General features: G+C 44.0%; 1 protein-coding gene across 1 annotated transcript in view; it reads left to right on the top strand.

Moving 5' to 3' along the window:
- Nucleotides 1–10,402, top strand: part of MYSM1 (Myb like, SWIRM and MPN domains 1) — a 41,991-nt gene extending 31,589 nt beyond the window's left edge. The window contains exons 14-19 of the mRNA XM_060231894.1: nt 3,635–3,709; nt 4,016–4,204; nt 4,911–5,043; nt 6,967–7,072; nt 7,163–7,220; nt 8,495–10,402. Of these exons, the coding sequence (XP_060087877.1) occupies nt 3,635–3,709; nt 4,016–4,204; nt 4,911–5,043; nt 6,967–7,072; nt 7,163–7,220; nt 8,495–8,659 (726 nt within the window). The 3' untranslated portion in view covers nt 8,660–10,402. The remainder of the gene's footprint in view (nt 1–3,634; nt 3,710–4,015; nt 4,205–4,910; nt 5,044–6,966; nt 7,073–7,162; nt 7,221–8,494) is intronic.
- Nucleotides 10,403–20,022: the final 9,620 nt, after the last annotated feature.

The following is a 20,022-nucleotide window of genomic DNA, read 5'->3' as shown; positions in this document are numbered from 1 at the left end:
CCAAACCATGCTATCATTAACAGCTTTGCTCAGGTCTCACAAACTGAAGGGTAAGGCTTCCTTTCTTGAATTAAGCCTTAAAACGGGCTGTTATATGTCCACTTCTAAAGAAACCTACCTTGACCTAGGAGATCATTTGTTATCGACCAGTCTCAAATGTTTCATTCTTGAGCAAGGTGACTGAACAGGTGGTGGATGGACAACCTTAAGCCTTCCTGGATGAGAAAATTGTTTAAATGTCTTCCAATCTGGTTTTGGGCCTGGTTATGTGACTAAAACAGCCTTAGTCCCCCTGGTGGATGACATGTACCAGAAAAAGGACAGAAGGGGAGCAACTCTGTTGATTCTTCTGGACCTCAGTGGCTTCAATACCATCAATTATAGTATCCTTCTGGACTGCCTATCCGGGAGGCACCATTCTGCAGTAGTTCTGATCCTACCTGAAAGATAGGTTTTAGAAGGTAGTGATGGTGGACTGTTGTTCAGCCCCTTGACTTTTGGCCTAGGGGGTCCTACAAGATTTCATCATGTCCCCTACACTGTTTAACATCTACATGAAACCATTGGATAAGGTCATCTGAAGATCAGGCTGTGTTGTCACCAATATGTGGATGACACTCAGCTCTAACTTGCACATCCAGCCAATCCAAGAGAGGCTGCAGAAACCCTGAACCTATGCCTGGAGGCAGTTTTTGAGTGGATGTGGGCTAATAAACTGAAGCTTAATCCTGACAAGACAGACGTGCTACCAGTGAGCAAAAGGTCTCACCCAGGATTTAAGGTGTCACTTCACTTATTCTGGAGGAAGTCGTACTTCCCTTGAAGGACAGATCCATACTCTGGGTGTGCTCCTGGACCCAGGCCTACTGCTAGATAGGAAGGTGGCAGTCGCAGCCAGCAGTGCCTTTTACCAGCTCTGACAAGTTAGCCAGCTGCAGCCTTTTCTGGACAGTAAAGATCTGGCCACTGTGGTGCATGTCCTGGTTACAAGATCCAACTATGTGGGGCTGCCCTTGAAAAGTATTCAAAAAATTCAAATGGTACAGAACACTGCAGCCAGGATGCTGAATGACACGATGTCGCAGGCACCATATCACTCCAGTCTTGGTCCTCCTGAATTAGCTTCCAATGTGTTTCTGGACACAATTCAAGGTGTTGGTATTGACCTTCAAAGCCCCATACAATTTGGGACCAGTATATCTGAAGGTCTGCCTAACCTCTCACAAACCTGTCCAATCATTAAGGTTACATTTTGGGCTCTGTTTCAGATGCCCCCGTCTTCTGAAAAGGCCTTCTTAGGGCACCAAAGCTCTGAATTCCCTCCCTAGATATTCATCTGTTGCCTTCTGTTGCCATCTTCCACCAGTGCATGAAGACTTTGTTTCATTTGGCATTCCCACAATGATCCCTCCTATCTAACCAACGTTTTATGTTTTGTATGTATTCTGTATTTATATTCCGTATATGTATTTTAACTCTTTTTAATTTTTAAAGTTATTTCAATGATATATGTTCGGTGGGTTTATTTTAATGGTTTCATAATGTAATTTTATCACGTATTATTTATTTATTAAATTTATGGATTGCCCAATCCCTGCTACTGCAGGGCTCTGGGGAATTTACAACATAATTAAAACAATCACAGTAAAACATGTTTAACATACATTTCTGGAACATTTAAATATTAAAAACTGATGGCAAATAATAATTTTCTTCTAATTGCAGACTGCTGGGTACTTCGCGTGCGGGGGTGGGAGGGGGAGCAAGAATGACGCAAACATACATGTTTTAAATTGTTGGCCACTGTGACAGCCCTCATAAGAGCAGAAAGGCAGGATATAAATTTTGCCAATAAATACATGCTGGACTTTCCTTCTGGCATGGTTCACCACAGGTTCATAAAATGCAGTATTATACTGTAACATAGCATAAAGATGTCTGTGACAACTCACTTAGAACAACTGAGATGTAACGATTTTCTCAGGCTTACCATAATCAAGATGTTTCTAACTAGGATATAGGAAGAAACGATCTGCAGAGTTTCTATGGCAGAATTTTATAGATCTACCCCATCCTATAACTATGCATGGGATTTTTCCTACCAAAATGCAGAACTTTACATTTATCCCTGTTAAAATTCATTTTATTGGTTTTAGCCCAGTTTTCCAGCTTGTCATGGTCATCCTGTATCCTAGTAGATAGATCCAGGTGAGCAGCCGTGTTGGTCTGAAGCAGTTGAACAAAGCAGGAGTCAAGTTCACACCTTTAAGACCAACCAAGTTCTATTTAGAATGTAAGTTTTCATGTGCTCTCTAAGCACACTTCATCAGACAAGGGGATCAGGTATTGTGGCTGGAATAAATGCAATTTGTTGATTAAGAGGGCAAACTAACTAATCACATGGTCACATAAAGCAGTGTGGCTTGGCCATTTGGGTGGACTACAACTAGGATATACATGTCCTTTTGTGATTTACCTAGATATGCAGAAACACCATTTGGCAGGGAACTTTGTTACCTTTTATGGCTATCCAGACCAAATGGCCAAGCCACACTGTTTTATGTTACCATGTGATCAGTTAGTTTGCCCTCTTCATCAGCAGAATGCATGCATTCCAGCCACAATACCCGATCCCCTTGTCTGATGAAGTGTGCTTAGAGAGTACACAAAAGCTTACGTTCTAAATAAAACTTGGTTGGTCTGAAAGGTGCCACTTGACCCCTGCTTTGTTTATCCTGTATCCTGTTTCTGTCTTCTACTGTATTTGCAACCCCTCCCAATTTAGTATCATCAGCAAATTTAATAAGCATTCCCTCTATTCCTTCATCCAAATCATTTATAAAGATGTTGAACAAAACAGGTCCCAGGACAGATCCTTGAGGCATTCCACTATTATATTATTTTGCTTTCTTATGATTGCCAGTAAAACAAATTTTAATTAAAAATATTTCTGTAGAATGCCTAGTGGTACAAATAGTATCAGTGCAGGGGGCAATTAGAAAACTTTGGTGGTAAATTCAGTGATGGGTTAGATTCCAGACAGGTCTAAAACCCTCTTGGGCATATGTTTACACTTCTGTGTGTATTATACTGTATATTACTGCTGATGGCAGTGGAAAGTAAATATGGGGAAGAATTTGGGATAAATTTGAGTTGATCTCCTTCCACTATGTGACTTAGGTTTTAGATGGTATGTTGTGGTGTGCTACATAAAAAAGCGAGTTAACAGTGTGTGTATCTTGAACACGTGAAGCTGTCTTGGACCAAGTCAGATAATTGGTCTGTTAAATCTTATCTACTCTTGATTGGCAACATCTACCCAGGATCTCATGTGGAGACTTTCCACTTCATCTACTACCTATCTTTTTAAGTGGAGATGCCAGGGATTGAACCTGGAACTTCCTGCATGCAAAGTGGGTCCTGCATGCAAAGTAAGCCATGACTCCTCTGTTTGTGTATATCAAATTGGCAACAAAAACTCTTGGGTGCAAAGCTACAAATTGACATCTTAGTCTTTATATAATAATTAAGTTCTGTTATTTTGAACTTTTATTGGGGCAATGGACTTGAAGAGAGACATTGTTTTTACTATCTCAATCAAAGAATTTTAATTATGTAATACTTATGTTTTTAGCATGCTCACGTTTCAATGGCAGAAGTAATAGGTCTACTAGGTGGAAGATATTCCAAAACAGATGAAATAGTTGAAGTAAGTGGCATACCTTTTTAATAAAAAGCCATGTTCCTTGTTGTGGTTTGGTACACTGAATATCCTTGCACAGAGAGAATAAAGAAAAACAGAAGCTCTGTGTCTTATGGGGATTCCTCATGCTTGTGCTGCACGTGTGGTAAATTTGTGCATATAATAGTTCAAGGGAACACTAGAGAACTCTTCAGTAAATCTAGTATTCAAGAAGATCCTAATTTTAGAATACTATTTTATACTTAAAATCAATATTTAATCATTGTGGAATTGTAGCACATTTGTATGACCCTCTTTATTTGTTCATTACAGATCTGTACAGCAGAACCATGCAATAGCCTCAGTACAGGCTTACAATGTGAGATGGATCCTGTATCTCAGACTCAAGCATCAGAGACACTTGCTGCTAGGGGTTACAGTATTATTGGATGGTATCATTCCCACCCTGCATTTGACTCTAATCCTTCAATAAGAGACATTGATACACAGGCTAAATACCAGGTAAATATGTAATTTGATCTTCCTTTGTGCAAGGGAAATAAGGATGTAAGTTACAACAATTCAAAGCATTACTCAATAAGTGTAGGGCTTTTTGTGAGCAGGAACACACAGGAATGTAGTTCTGGTGGACTTGGAGTCAGGGGATGTGACCTAATAGTTTGGTGCAGTGGTTAAGTGTATGGACTCTCATCTGGAAGAACCAGGTTTGATTCCCAACTCCTCCACTTGCAGCTGCTGGAATGACCTTGGGTGAGCCATAGTTCTTGCAGAGCTGTCCTTGAAAGGGCAGCTTCCCTGAGAGCTTTCTTAGCCCTACCCACCTTACAGGGTGTCTCTTGTGGAAGAGGAAAGTAAAGGAGATTATAAGCCACTCTGAAATTTGAAATTCAGATTGAAGGGTGGGGTATAAATCCAATACCTTTTTCTTCTTAATATGCAAATAAGTTGCTGCAAATAAGCCCTGTGTGATCAATGGTGACATCAGGGAGTGTAACCTAATATGCAGATGAATTCCTGCTGGGCTTTTTTACCCCCCCCCCCAAAAAAAGCTCTGAATATAAATATATCAACAATTACTTTAATCTGAATATGAAATGCCAAATATAAAGTGCTATATTTATGTATAGATGGGGTTATTAGACAAATTTGTATCTGTTTTACATAGCCTTTATTAGAAATTAACAAAGAAATTTTTTCCTTCATATAGAATTATTTCTCCAGAGGTGGCTCAATGTTTGTTGGAGTGATCATAAGTCCATATAATCGAAATAACCCACTTCCATATTCCCAGATTACATGTCTGGTAATCAGTGATGAGAGTAGTTCTGATGGTTCCTACCGTAAGTGTTTTTATAAGCTATTCATAATCATTGTTACCAGGGGTTGTTTTGTAGAAAAATAGGTGGTGGAGCTCATTAGCATAACTCATTAGCGTATGCCGTCCCCCACCAGCCAAAAGCAACCTCACGCAAGAAAGGAGAGCCTCGGGCAAGCGAGGTTTGCTTGGGCTGGCTAGAGATCCAGCCAACCCAAGCAGGCCTCACTCACCTGGGCCAGCAAACCACCTGCCACCCAAAATCACCTAAGAAGTGGAGAAAGGGTGGTGTGGGTTTCTCCAGGGGTTAATGAGGGCTGCTGGGGGTGTGGCAAAGCTGGTGGCTGGCTGGCTGCCCATTCTCCTAATCCAGGGATTGTTATGCAGCTGCACCTACTATTCAATGGACAAGGTAGGTGGGGAGAAGGAGGGGGGGACCATCAGAAAGGTTCAGGAGTTGCACTCCTGTGAGCTCCTGCTGAATTCAAGGCCTGATTGTTACTCTTTTTTCATAATTTAAGTTTCACTTTGAAATATAGCCTCAAATGTTAGTCACTGCACTTGAATGTCAATCTCCAGTCTGGATCTTTGAAAAAGGATTTAGGATCTTGAGAATATACTCCTTCCTTTTTATGTAATTTCCTTTTCCTCCCAACTCTACCCAGGTTCTCTCAAGGGACTATATCCATGTTGGTATTAATTACCATTGCCAATAGTTGTACATGACAGTTAATTTAGCTAGATAAGTAAAGCATGTGAATTCAAGGCTGATTCCCTACAGACCCTTGATTCTGTTAGGTCCAGACCCAGAGTGACTTACTACTACTTTCTGCAGTTCAAGCCCAGTGTGTACTTGCCAGTACTTTCCACAGTGTTTGCTCTAGAGTGCAAATTATCCTTTATCCTAAACAAAAAATAAAAAACGAAAATGAAAAGACTTACATGTATACCTGAAATGGCATAAATGTGTAAGAAGTATATTTCTGAATGTGAATAACTTGTTAAGCATAAATCATGGAAAATCTCAGCCATGAGGTGATTTTGCTAAATGGGAACAGTTGAGATTTTAAAAAATAGAAAGATCTATGGGTTACATTAGAATGCAAGTATTAAAATGTCGCAGATGATCTCTACTCTTACTTTCCATAGTGTGTGTGTGTTTTGAAATATTTTTTAACTGCATTTAACAGCCCCACAGTTTACAAAACAGTACAGTAAAGATAAATAATTTGTGTGTGCCTAGTGTGATTACTTTTTCTGTGAATCGTGAAGCCCCAAACCATATCAAAAGCTGTTTTTGAAGATTCTTCCAGTTGCAGAAGCTATCTGCCATAGGACAGGAAGTTGCTGTGTGGAATTTTGGCCTTGGTTTGAGTTCCAGACGCTGTCAGTGGAAAGTTTGTGGCTGAGGCTATGTGCTTTTTTAAAAAAACAAATCCTGATTTTGGAACAGAAACTATTCTTGACTGTATCAATGACTAGATATACCAATTGAACAAAGCAGTAAAGTGCACCTTTAAGACCAAGTAAGTTTTATTCAGAATATAAGCGTTCATATGTTCTTAAGCAGACTTCATCAGACAAATGGGAATGGAAGCAGCAATTCGTAATATAAGTGGGCAGTGTCGAATTTATATTACGAATTGCTGCTTCCATTCCCATTTGTCTGATGAAGTCTGCTTAAGAGCATATGAAAGCTTACATTCTGAATAAAACTTAGTTGGTCTTAAAGGTGCACTTGTCTACTGCTTTGTTCTGTTGCTTCAGGTCAACACGGCTGCCTACTGGGATCTATTTAGATGTACCAATTGCCGGACAGTATAGACCAACTTTCATATTCCTGTTCTTGTGACCACAATGTAAGAGTTGAAGAATTCATTGCAGGTCAAAGGAGAAATAACATGTATACTAGACAATGTACTTTATAATGTGTTTCAATGGTTTACAGGCTTGCCTTACAAGTTTGAAGCACAACAGATGTTGGAAGAACCTCAATGGGAATTAGTATTGGAAAAAACACGATGGATCATTGAAAAATACAGAATGTCGCATAGGTATGTTTCTGTTCACATTTCAGAACACCTGTAATTTTCAGACTTTTCTGTATGCTCTAATAATAGTATTGATGTAATTCTTTTAATTAGTTGTGTGCCCATGGACAAAATCTTCCACAGAGATTCAGATCTGACCTGCTTACAGAAGGTAATAATTGCAAATTGTTGTTCCATATCATTTGCCAGAGGAGTGTCATTGCAATAAAAACTATTGCCTGTTACCAAGGTTGGGAAAGGTCATCATGAGTTGGATCTAGTGGTCATTTTCAGTGTAGCACAACTCTCAGGAAGAGCATGGGGGGGCTTGGGAGTCTTTCGTGGTAGGTGAGGATCTGCTAAAAGCATTTCCTCTTCTACTTTCAGAAAATGACCACTGAATACATCCCTTGTATATAGATATCTCTAATACAAACTCAGAGATGTAACAAAAGCAACTTTACATCTTTGTCTGTACCATGTGTATTCTATGATAGAATTACTTGCATTTGTGTCATATTCCTAAGTTCTGCTGGATTCATATTTCTGTATATGTTTGAAAACTGAAGTGTCATGTGTACCTGGTTGTAAGACATTGTGAAACAATTGGAAAAAATTGGACTCAAAGCAAAAAGACTAAGGAGGAACTACTATTAGTCGCCAGTGGTTTTTTTAGTTTTTTTTTTTTTTTTTGCTTCACAGTGACTTTGCTTGCAAACATCCTCGGTCAGTCAGTGGAATACATAGCTATAATGCTGATAGGCTTGTATCATGTAATTATTGACCAGAAACTTAGCATAACCTATGAACATTTATGTATGCAATTGAAAGGTAGATTTAGGTTGCAGAAAGAGGTAGTTTGCTGAAGAGTAGATATAACTTTGGTCATTACATATAAAGTATTTGCAAAGCCGTTGACATTTGTCTGAAAATCATGATTCTTTCTGCAAAAACTATAAGGTGCATTTTATACATCCACAGAATGAGTTCAATGCAGAGATGTTTGTGTCTCCTTCCCGGCTTCTGTTTAGTGTTGGGGAACCCTCAGAAATTGTGTAGGATGCAGCATGAGGGGCTGCAGGCAGGAGATGTTGACATGTTGCTGCCCCTGTGTCTTTGGGGAACTCTTTGAATTTTGCAAGAGGATGGGGATGATTTCTAGCTGTTACCCTTTCTGCTTGAACACCACTTCCTGCAATCTTTTTGAAGGCCCATGACCCTCTGGAGCAGTAGTATTACAGGCTGTTGATTATTTGTGGCTATAGCTTTTCAGTTGAGAAAAACCAGCACTGTGGGTAGATGGTAAGAAACCATTAACTGCATCATAATGTGTAAACTAACTCCTAAAATGTTCTGACTGGTGACGATAGACTGCTTGCTGCTTTTGTTCTTAAACATTATTTAAGCAATGTGTGTTTTTTGTATTGTCCTTCAACAATAAACTAGCTGCTGGAGTGTATGAGGAAGACTCTGGATCATGTGGCAAATAGCTTCATTGCTGAAGAATTCTTGGCTCAGATAGAAAACTTATTCCTCTCGGACTATAGTAATAAGAAATGGAATAATACTACTGAAAAAAATAACATGTGTCCAGATGACCTGCTGACATGATGGTGTTGGAAAGAACAATCACTTGCTTCCTAACACGGTGCCATGAAGTGAACATACAGTGTTGCTAAAGAAAATTATTTGTACTGAAAGAGTGTGAAACAATCATGACAAGTCACCTGAACTCCACCGTACTCCTAATCTTTTGAAATTAAGGTAATACTGCAGGCATATGTATGAAGTATTTAGCATTAGTAAGCTACTCTATATTGGTTTCCCAGAGTAGTTAAAGTGATGCTGTACTACTTGGACCAACAGGTCAATGTTCATATTGTATTTTACCTAGTTTACATTTTTCTCTAAGGAATATTACTGTATAGAACATTTTGGTGTCTAGTGCAAGATGTTTTTGTTAGCAAACACATTGATCAGATTTATAAACAAAGCAATATTGTATATTGCTAGTAGCAGGAAGGGTGGGGAAGCCATTCTTAAAGCTGTTGTAGCAGGCACAATCCATTCAGGGAATTTGAGGTTCAGAGTAGGTGTGATGCAGGGAGATGCACTTCCCATGGATTTTACTTTAAAAAATAAATAGCAGAGCCACCTCAGTACACCTTTCGATTGAGGCGATGGCAAAGATAAGTGGGGAGGTCCTTTCTCTGCTTCATTTTCCTGACTTTAGTTGGGGCCCTCCAGACATGTGATTTGCCCTGTGAGAAAAAGTTTATAGGTAATTTGCCCAATACTTGTATTTTTTTTCTCCGTTGCCCCCACAATGCAGCTCCAGCCCAAACTGGGCGTGTCTGCAGCTCCTGTTCAATCCATGGGGGAGGGGGGACCAGAGGTGGCAATCAATTTACAGCTGTCCCAAGGGCAGACCCTCAGTCTTGGCCATTTCATCTGCACCCTGCTTATGCAAAAACATTGTCATTCACTCCCTGCACCTGAAATTGAACTGGCAAAATGATATTGGACTAAGTCCCCCAAACTAAATTCTGCCATCTGAGTGAATTGCAGAAATCTGAAAAACTTGTCAAGAGCTATAGGGGCTAGGGAAAGAGATATGCTAAACAGGAGTTGGGTTGAGAATATGCCCCAGTCCCCTGGAATCCCAAACTTGGAAAATACACAGGACAGAAAAGAACAAACCCCTCCTAAATAAGCATTTTATGTTCCATATAAACTGTTTTAGCTTCAGCTAAAGCAGAGAGCTAGGCTAACTTGGGTACGGTTATGTGCCCTGCATGTTGGGCCTCTTTTAGTTATCCTGACATATTTGTATGCCGAGCATGTGTGTTTCTCAGTGACAGATCAGAACCTAGGTTGGCTTAGTAATAGTATTCATCTGCAAGTTAGAGCCTCTTGATTGTAGTGTGCTACAGGAGCCTGTATTCATTTTGAAATCTGATCTATGGTTTGATGCAGTCTGTTTTCATTGAATTGATTGTAATCCCTCATTTATCCAAGAAAGACCCCCTGCAAGGTCATTGATTCTGATTTTTTAAAAACAATGAAAAAGCATAGTTTTAAGTTAGGGACTCTTTTGTCATAATTATATTGCAACAACATTATTATTGAGTAATATATAAATTATATTGTAAATATGTGTAACACTGGTGTAAATAATGTGTATTTGTACAGAAATTAATTACTGACTACTTGACCCTGATGTAAAGTACAGTACAGATACATTTACCTATAACATGTTTTTACCAATAACAGCGAAGGTTTATCATGAAATAATGGAAATAACTTCCCGGCAGCATTGCCCCTTCAATAAACTATGTGAAGGTATTGAAAATATTGCTTTTGTTTCAAGTCTTTTTTTTTATATCAAAGGGGTTATTGAACAGGGCAGGATCTTCTTTGTGGTCTCTGTGCTTCACACTCATGGGATAGAGCGCCTGCGCTGATCCCCAAATCAGTACCTAAAAAGCCTGGGATTTTTTTGCACTCGGCACCAATGAGCATGCGCAGGCGTCCCAATGCGCATGCTTGCCGGTGCCAGAGCGAGGATCCTGCCAGTTCCTTTCTGACCGCTGCGCTGCGAGGATCTCCTTTCGTGTCCCCGGTCAGTAAAGTAATCTTAGATTCCTTTTTTCCTGTTGTATATAGCCCGCTTGTTATTTTCTTAGTGTAGTTAGTTCATTGTTAGATAGTTGGTGTTGTTTAAAAAAAAAAAGTTTGTTGGACTTGCCCTTCGGGGCTCGGTTCCCCCCCCCCCGTGTTTTTCCCCTCAGAGACTTTACTGGGTGGGTTTTTTTCCTGGGCGTCTATGGAAAGACGGAGTTTTTTAAAGAGATGCCGCTCCTGTGGGAAGATTGCCGCCCCCGACGGCCATTCCCTCTTTTTCCTCTGTCTGGGCGAGGGACATCGCGTTGATTCTTGCGCACACTGTCTGAATTTCTCCAAGCAAACTTGTAAGAATCAAGCGGCGAGGCTTTCAGCAGCTTTGGTCGAGTTGGCACTTCGTCCTCAAAAGATGGCATCGGGCCCGTCGGTACCAATGGGTGAGGCCGCTGCCCTGACGGTCACATCAGCTGAAACTTCACCGATCAGGACCGAGATGCCGGTCGAGCGCGGGCGTTCCACGAAATGGCCTTCTGAAGGGTCAGTGGACACCCCAGCTAAGAAGCGTCGGGATGACTCGGGGATCCGATCATCCATGCCGAAGAAGGTGAAATTGAAGGAGAAGCGGAAGAAGAGACCATCCCGCACCCCTTCGCCTTTGCATGACGCTTCGACATCAACAGCTCCACTGAGGAAGATCTTGGCATCCCTGCGTCGTAGCCCTTCGGTGTCGAGAGGCAGTGCTTTGCAGCTGCGCCTATCGGCATCGGAGCAAGAGATCGACCTGACTCAGCACTCCCACTCTTCAGGGTCCAGGCGTCGCAGTGAGAGCAACTCGGTCTCGGAGGTGGAGGTGTCGGCGCCGATGGAACCTTCAGCACTGATGGATCAGGCGAGAGGCCAGAGAAAGCTGGAACCGACTACAGTAGCTTGTCACTTCCCACCGCTTCCACCATGGGAGCAGCACCAATGGCCTCCTTACGCTTATCCCTACCCACCGTACCAATGGTACCCTCCTCACGAGTTCGCAGACTGGGACCAGCAGTCTGAGGCATCCCATATGTCCAGGCTGTCTCAACACTCTAGACGGCGTCCTTCGGCATTGATCTCTGTCCCGCCTGACAGACGCGGCGAGGTGGTGGAGGAAGTCCAACCTCGGTCATTGGTGTCGATCCGGTTGCCAGTCAGAGAGTCAACTCCGGTGCTCTCAGAACATTCTCTACGCAGAGAGGTCAGTGCTGATGATCCGGACCAGGCTTTGGAACCTTCACCAGTGTCTGATACGGCTGAGGATCTTCCCATCTCACCATTGGAGGATCTGAAGTCGTACGGGGACCTGATGAAGAGAATGGCATTCTCCCTCTTGCTTCCAGTGACACAGCCACAACTCGTTGTAGACGATAACATGTTCGTCATCATGCAGTGGGATACGTCTACAGTGGTTGCCCTGCCGGTGACGAAGGTCATCCTACAGGCGGTGAAGAAGCCCTGAGCGAAGCCTGCTTCTACACCCGTGTCATCGAGAAGGTTGGACCATATGTACCGTGTCCAAGAGTCTGGGGCTGAGTTCCTCTTTACACACCCAAAGCCAAATTCGGTGGTTGTTTCCTCCTCATTGAAGGCCCGCAAGACGCACTCCTCTCCACCAGATGAGGGAAAGAAGCTGGATAACGTCGGGAGGAAGTTCTACTCTGCTGGGGCGCTGGGAGTAAAAGTATCTAACTAGATACCTATACTCAGTGTGGGAACAACTAACCCTCCTCCTGTCTTCCCTGAGTGAAAAGAAGAGGTCTGCTGCAAAGAAGTTGCAGAAGGCAGGCTTTGCTGTAGCCAAACAACAACTGGCTGCAGCAAAGCACATGGTCGACGTCTCAGCAAGGATCATCACTTCTGCTGTCTGCCTCCACCGCCACTCCTGGCTCAGATCCATGGCTCTTCAGCAGGACACCAGGGCCTTGGTTGAAGATCTGCCCTTCGAGGGCAAAGGCCTGTTCAGCTCTACCACCGACAATGCACTCCAGGAAATGGATAAAAGTATAAAAACTTCCAGGAACCTGGGCGTACCGGCATCTTCCAGAGCTGCAAGACAGAAACAGTGGCACAAGCCTTGGGCAAAGAAGCCGTACCAAAAGTTCTCTCCGGAACAGTAGTGGAGACCTCGCTCTGCTCAACCTGAGAGTAGGTCCCCATACAGGGGGAACAACAGAAACCGTTATGCTTCAGCACAGACCACCAGCAAGTCCAAGGGCACTCGCCCTCAAAAGCAGGGCCTTTGACTTTCTGGCAGCACGCGTCACTGTCCCCTCTACCCCTTCGTCTATCTGCCTCCGCCCATTCCTGTCCGCCTGGGAGTCCATCACTACAGACAGGTGGGCGCTTTCCATCGTAGCGGAAGGTTACAAAATAGATTTTGCTCAGATTCCGAACCAATCTGTGGTAATTACCACTCACCCTTTCCCACCTCTGCTGGCGGAGGTGAGCAACCTCTTACAGAAACAAGCCACAGAGAGGATCCCGATGGAGGCCAGGACGGGAGGCTTCTACTCTCGTTACTTCCTGGTTCCCAAGCGGGACAGGGGTCTAAGACCAATCATGGATCTTCAGAATCTGAACAAATTTATTTTGTACCAGAAGTTCAGAATGTCCACTCTGCAAGCAATTCTGCCCCTCATCAACCAAGGGGATTGGTTGGCAACGCTGGACCTCAAGGATGCATACTTCCACGTCAGCATCCATCCTGCGTTCAGACGTTTCCTTTGGTTTGCAGTAGGTTCTCAGCACTTCCAGTTCAAGGATCTTGCATTCGGTCTGTCCACTGCACCTCGGGTGTTCACGAAGATGATGAGCGTTGTGGCTGCCCATCTCCGGCTTCAAGGGATAGTCGTCTTTCCATACATAGACAACTGGCTCCTTGTGGTGGAGTTGAAAGAGAGTTTGTCATCCCACATTGCCACCACTCTTCATCTTCTCGACACCTTGGGTCTGCAGTTCAATTTGGAGAAATCACACCTTACTCCATCAAGGACAGTTCAGTTCATAGGGGCTTTTCTGGATACGAACCTTCATCACGCGTTTCTGCCTCAGCAGAGAGCGATGGACATTATCAACCTTGTCGAACTTCTGCAGAGTCAAAAGTGAGGCACGGCGCAGCAGCTGCAGCGGATGCTGGGGCTGATGGCGGCGACTACAAGCGTGCTGCTCTTTGCGAAGCTGAGGATGAGAGGCCTACAGCTTTGGTTTCTTCGTCAGTTTCGCCCGTTAAGGGACTCACCTCGAAAGAGGTTTGTAATTCCACCTGTGACACTTCAAACACTGCAATGGTGGAAGTCAAAGGACAACATTTGTCAGGGAGCTCCCTTCCATCTACCTGCACCAACTGTGACTATCACAACAGATGCGTCTTTATGGGGTTGGGGGGCCCACATGGACGATCTGTGTGTGGGGGGGTCCTTGGCCTTTGAAATTGACTCACTGCCACATAAATTACTTGGAACTGCTGGCAGTTCACTTTTCTCTTCGGTCTTTCCACCCCATGGTGGCGGGGAAGATTGTTGCTCTGCTAACAGACAATACCACTGCTCTGCGTTACATCAACAGACAGGGAGGGACAGTCTTTCAACGGCTTTGTGCGCTGGCGCTGGATCTGTGGTCGGAGTGCCTGGACCATGGCATCTTTGTGAAGGCAGCACATCTCCCAGGGGTCCTCAATTTGCAAGCAGACTCCCTCAGCAGGGGTGCGGCTTCCCTGCATGAGTGGGAGTTACAGTGGCACTTCCTTCAACCCATGTTTCAGCTCTGGGGATATCCTCAGGTGGATGTCTTTGCCACAGCTGAAAACTGGAAGTGTCCTCTGTTTTGCTCCAGAGGGGGCTCAGATCCAGAGTCGTTGGGAGACGGTCTGCTGTTCCCATGGGAAGGTCAGTTCCTTTATCTGTTCCCACCTCTGCCACTACTGACGAGGGTGGTCAACAAGATCGCAAGAGAGAGACCATGCTGTATCCTGGTGACTCCGTGTTGGCCTCGCCAGAACTGGTTCCCGATTCTGCTCCAACTGGTGAGGGGGGTCTTCTACCAGTTTCCGGCGGAACCGGACCTTCTGTCAGCTCAGGACGGTCATGCACTCCATCACAACGTGCCCCACCTGAAGCTGACAGCGTGGTTCATCGACCCTGTGGGTTCTCTAGCAGAGTCCAACATGTTTTCTTGAACAGCAGGAAACTTTCTGCCCGCGCTTCCTATGATAGGAAGTGGCAGAGGTTTCTGCAGTTTCACCCCAAAGGGTGGGATTGTCGGTAATTTTTGAGTTTTTGTTATCTCTGGTGGATGCTGGCCTTGTTTTTTCTTCCATCAAGGTTTATTTGGCAGCAATTTCTGCGTTCCATGAACCAGTTGAGGGGCACTCTGTTTTTGCACACCCACATTCTAAGAGGTTTTTGAAGGGTTTGCTTAGGCTTCATCCTCCATCAAGATCACCCCCACAGTTGTGGGATTTGACTTTAGTGTTGGACAGGCTGACTCGACATTCTTTTGAGCCGATGGCCACATGTTCGTTACAGCTTCTACCTTGGAAGACTGCTTTTTTGGTAGCCATCACATCAGCACGCCGTGCAGGGGAGCTCACGTCTATGCATTGTGACTACCCATATCTAGTTTTTCAGGAGGCTGGAGTGTCGTTAGCTTCTGATATTTCTTTTCTCCCCAAGGTGGTTTCTCAGTTCCACCTCAACTTAGAAGTTTGGTTGCCCACTTTTTCATCCTACACCTTCCTCGGATGAGGAACGTAGGTTGCATGCTCTAGATGTGAAGCGTGCTTTATTGTTTTATTTAAGTCGCTCCAAGAGTTTTCGTAAGGACCAGCAGCTTTTTGTTTCTTATGCTGCTCCTAAGTTAGGTTCCAGGATCTTGTCTCAGCGGTTTTCGAAATGGCTCATTGAGACTATTAAACTGTGTTATTTGTTGGCAAAGAAGCCATTACCTGGGCCTATTCACGGACACTCTACAAGAGCGATGGCAACGTCGGTGGCGTTCCTGAAAGGTGTTTCCCTGACGGATGTTTGCAAGGCTGCCACCTGGTCCTCTCCGCATGCCTTTATGAAGCACTACGTGCTGGACGTGCATGCTCAGCAGAGGACTCGTTTGGGAGCTGCGGTGCTGCAAGCTGTTTCTTCCGGTTGACTGTCTTCCAGCCTCCAGGTATGTCTTGATTGCTAATCTCCCATGAGTGTGAAGCACAGAGACCACGAAGAAGACAGACAGGTTGCTTACCTGTAACTGTAGATCTTCGAGTGGTCATCTGTGCATTCACACTACCGGCCCTCCTTCTCCACTGCTGACGGTCTCCCTCTAGTAGGTGCTTCCAGCGGTCAGGAAGGAACTGGTGGGATCCTCGCTCTGGCGCCGGCGAGCATGCGCATTGGGACGCCTGCGCATGCCCGTTGGTGCCGAGTGTGAGAAAATCCCAGGCTTTTTAGGTACCGATTCGGGGATCAGCACAGGAGCTCTATCCCATGAGTGTGAATGCACAGATGACCACTCGAAGATCTACAGTTACAGGTAAGCAACCTGTCTTTCCTTGTTTTGTCTTGTATATTTGCATTTAAGAGTCCAGTTTTGTCCTGTTTAAGGACATGCTATTACAAAGAACTTTAGCTACAGTTAATTAAACAGAGCAGTTCCAAAATTTTACTCTCAGTACTGCAAGTTCTGCACACTTTGGATCAAAAGTGTGATGAACCTTTTGTCACTTATTTTTGTAACATTTACATTACATATTGCATTGTTAAACATTTGCCACTTTGGTATGGGGAATGAACTAGTTCACAGGCAGCTTCATGCTGCATGTACCAGAAATGGAACACTGGACTTAATTTGATCATTCTTTTTACTCTTGAAAGCCACGAACTTGGAAAACTTTAAAAAGGGAGTGGACAAATTTGTGGAGGACTGTGGTTATCAGTGGCTACTAATCATGATGGATATCTGTTCCCTCCAATACCAGAGGTAGTGCACTTCTGCCAGGATGATGCTGTTACAATCTTCTAGAGGTACCTAGTTGGCCAGAAGTCTGGACTATATGGGCTTTTGGTCTGATCCCACATGGCTCTCATACTCAGAGCTATGAATTGCAGGGACAAAGCACAGTTTCATGCAGTCATCAAGGGAAGACATCCTCCTTTCAATAATTCCAGAGCAGGAAACTACTGGTAATTAACCTCTACCAAGGTAGTTACAATATACTTATGTCTGGATAGATTACAGGAAGAGGCCATCCATTCTCACTTTCAGTTCTTCTGCCTCTTGACTGATTGGTAGAAATCACACATGGTATGATGTCTTCCTGTCTCTGGCAATGGGCTCACCCTGATACTCAATTCATTTCTTGCCTAGGATAGGAGCACAGGTCTGAGAGGAGCTTTACTAGATAGCTTACTGAGAGCCAGTTTGGTGTAGAGGTTAAGTGTGAAGACTCTAATCTGGGAGAGCCAGGTTTGATTCCCCACTTCTCCACATGCACCTGCTGGTATGACCGAGTTGGCCACAAGTTCTCAGGAGAGCTGCTCTCTCAAGAGCAGTTCTCTGAGAGCTCTCTCAGCCCCATCTACCTCACAGGGTGTCCATTGTGGAGAAAGGAAGGGCTAGGTGATTGTAAGTAGCTCTGAGACTGAGTAAAGAGCAAGGTATAAATCCAAACTACTCCTCCTCCTTTTTCTTGTACAGTCTGAAAAAATGGAACAGAATTTGAATCCAGTGGCATCTTTATCTGAAGAAGTGAGCAGTAACTCACAAAAGTTCATACCCTGCCATAAATTTTGTTAGCTTTTGCTACTGGACTCTTTTCTACTACTATAGACAGACTAATTCAGCTACCCATCTTGATCTATCTTCATGGCCTATGTTTCATGCTGATGGGCTGCTGAACAAAGATGTTGTATGTCTGCCTCCTTGCAGATGAGGACACCAAAGAATGTACTGAATGTATCTACCACTTTTGCAGAGGCCTCAGCCTGGGAAGGGAGTGGGTTGAATTTCCACTCTGGTCCACCTTCTTTGGGACTCTTCCTCCCCCCTCCTGTCCTTCTCTCCTGAGCTATCTCTGTGGAGAGAGTAATCCCAATCATACCCTTCTTGGCTGTAGACTAGAGGAACTTGAATAGATGAAGAAGTCCCTCTTCTTTCTTCTGACTGTTTTGCATCCCTGGTAAAGGCTTGGGAATGATCTGCATCACCTTGTGGTCAACATTGTTCTGATCCAGGGGTGGCCAAACCTGCTTAATGTAAGAGTCCCATAGAATAAACATATGTTTGAGAACCGCAAGACATGAATGTCAGATGTTTGAGAGCCCCAAGGAAGAAAGGAAAGCAAATAAATGGGTGAGTGAGAGGTGGAAAGAAAGCAACTTTAACTTTAAATGCATTCTCCAAGTTGGCCAACAGGGCGGTGGAAGCTTCAAGAGCCATACAATTTGTGTGAAAAGAGCCACAAGTGGCTTCCAAGCTGCAGTTTGGCCACCCCTGGCCCCTATTCCTTGGTCTGGATCCATCAGGCCACCATTGGACCTCATTTTTTTCTGACCTGCTAGGGCTTGAAGCCATGGCATTGCCAGTTGGCTTCCCACTTCTGCTCTGGGGAAGTCTGGCTATGCAACTGCCCTGGCCACTGGCCTTGCCTCTGGAGTCACAGGTAAGCCCCATGTCTTTCTTGTCCCTGCCAAGGGGCTGTGGCCCCATCCTCCTGCTCTGTCCTTACAGAGGCTGCGGGACCAGCATCAGAGCACCCATCCAGCTCCGGGTGGGCTCCTTCAAGGAGATTACGAGGGAAGTGCTCTGACATCCCCCTACAGAGTATTCTGTTCCTCTGAGACTTTACCAGCTACCTCTTGTACCCAGGAATGCTGTAACCATTCCATCTCCCTTTCTGCTTTGGGGGAGCTCCTTGACATTGGAGGCAAATGCTGTGTTGGTTAAGGTTCTGCCCTGAAAATTGCCATTGCTTCTCTGTTACCAATAGTTTGGAGACTCAGGATACTTCTACATCTTGGTTCCAGCAAAATTTCCTTAAGCTCCTCTACTGAGGATTTAAATCAGGGATGTCAAACTAACCTGTGGGATGGAACCAGCCCACCTGGGGCTTTAATCTGTCCCACAGCTTTTTTCTCCCCTCCCCTTTCTCCCTCTCACCTGCCTGTCCTCACATTTAAAGCTCCAGGATGCCAAATGTCCCAGCTCCCTCTACCTTGTCTTTGCCTGCTTCTGCAGGAAGCTCTTCTGGGCTTGCAAGGTAAATGCAGAATGGATTTCCCATTAAGGCCTCAGCCTTTGTAGACTACTCTGGGACTTTATAGCAGCAAAAACAGTGCTCTGAGTCTGGAATGACAGCCCCTAGAGTAGAATGACAGCCCCTGGGAGTACAGCAGTGTTCTCAGAATAGAATTACACTCTGGGACTGTCTGTCATTCCAGTCCTAGAGAAGTCTATTTGGGCCCAGAGACCTTAATGGAAAATCCATTCCGTATTTTCTTTGCAACTTTGAGCTGCAATGTATTTCAATGGAGTGAAGCTCAAGTAGTTTCACTTTCCAGTGTTTGTATGCTAGCTGAAGCTGTTGTTTGTTGAAGTCTCCCTGCGAATAAATGGTTGATGTTTTGAGCCAGCTTGTCACTGCTGAATGTACCTGAGAACGGGTGCCTGAGTGAGAATGCTAAGCTGGAAACCCACAGCCAAAGGGGGCATTACACTGGAAAGTCACTGCCACTCTGACTAGGCTTGGGGTGGTGGGGGTGGGGAGAAGCTTGCAATGCCCAGTCATTTCATGTTTTTCTAGACTCAGAGCATTTTATATTTAAGTTTAAGTTTTTAGTTTCTGCTGTGATCCTTGTGCTTTGTCTTGATGTTTTATTAAAAATTGCATTGCCAAATCCCAATATTCTCCCACCTTTCCATTTTAGGCATGCATCTTTTAAGGGCAGGGGGAAGGTTTGGGAGGTGTCAGTTATCAAAGACTGTTAAGAAAACAAAATATCTCAAAGTCTTTAAGTATGTTTGTATTTCAATTTAAAAATATATATTCAATTGTTTGTATCCTTTATAAAGTTTATATCTGCACTACCTGGCATTACATTTTATGGCCCAACGAAGTCCTATTTATGTTAGATCTGGCAGTTGTAACAAATGAATTCAACATCCCTAATTTAAATTCTTCAGATGACCTCACAGCTTCACTGTAGCTAAGGTGCAAATGTTACAACTTGTGCACTTTCATTTATACTCTCAATAGTGTGAGAAATGGGGGAGAGAAGGAAACCAGTACAAAGAGGAAGAATGCTGAAGCTTAGCCTAGGCACACCACGAAGCAG

The sequence above is a fragment of the Heteronotia binoei genome, chromosome 2 (genome assembly GCF_032191835.1).
Source record: "Heteronotia binoei isolate CCM8104 ecotype False Entrance Well chromosome 2, APGP_CSIRO_Hbin_v1, whole genome shotgun sequence".
NCBI classification, from domain to species: domain Eukaryota; kingdom Metazoa; phylum Chordata; class Lepidosauria; order Squamata; family Gekkonidae; genus Heteronotia; species Heteronotia binoei.
Note: the sequence above shows the minus strand (reverse complement) of the source record. Positions and strands in the feature narration are given on the sequence as shown.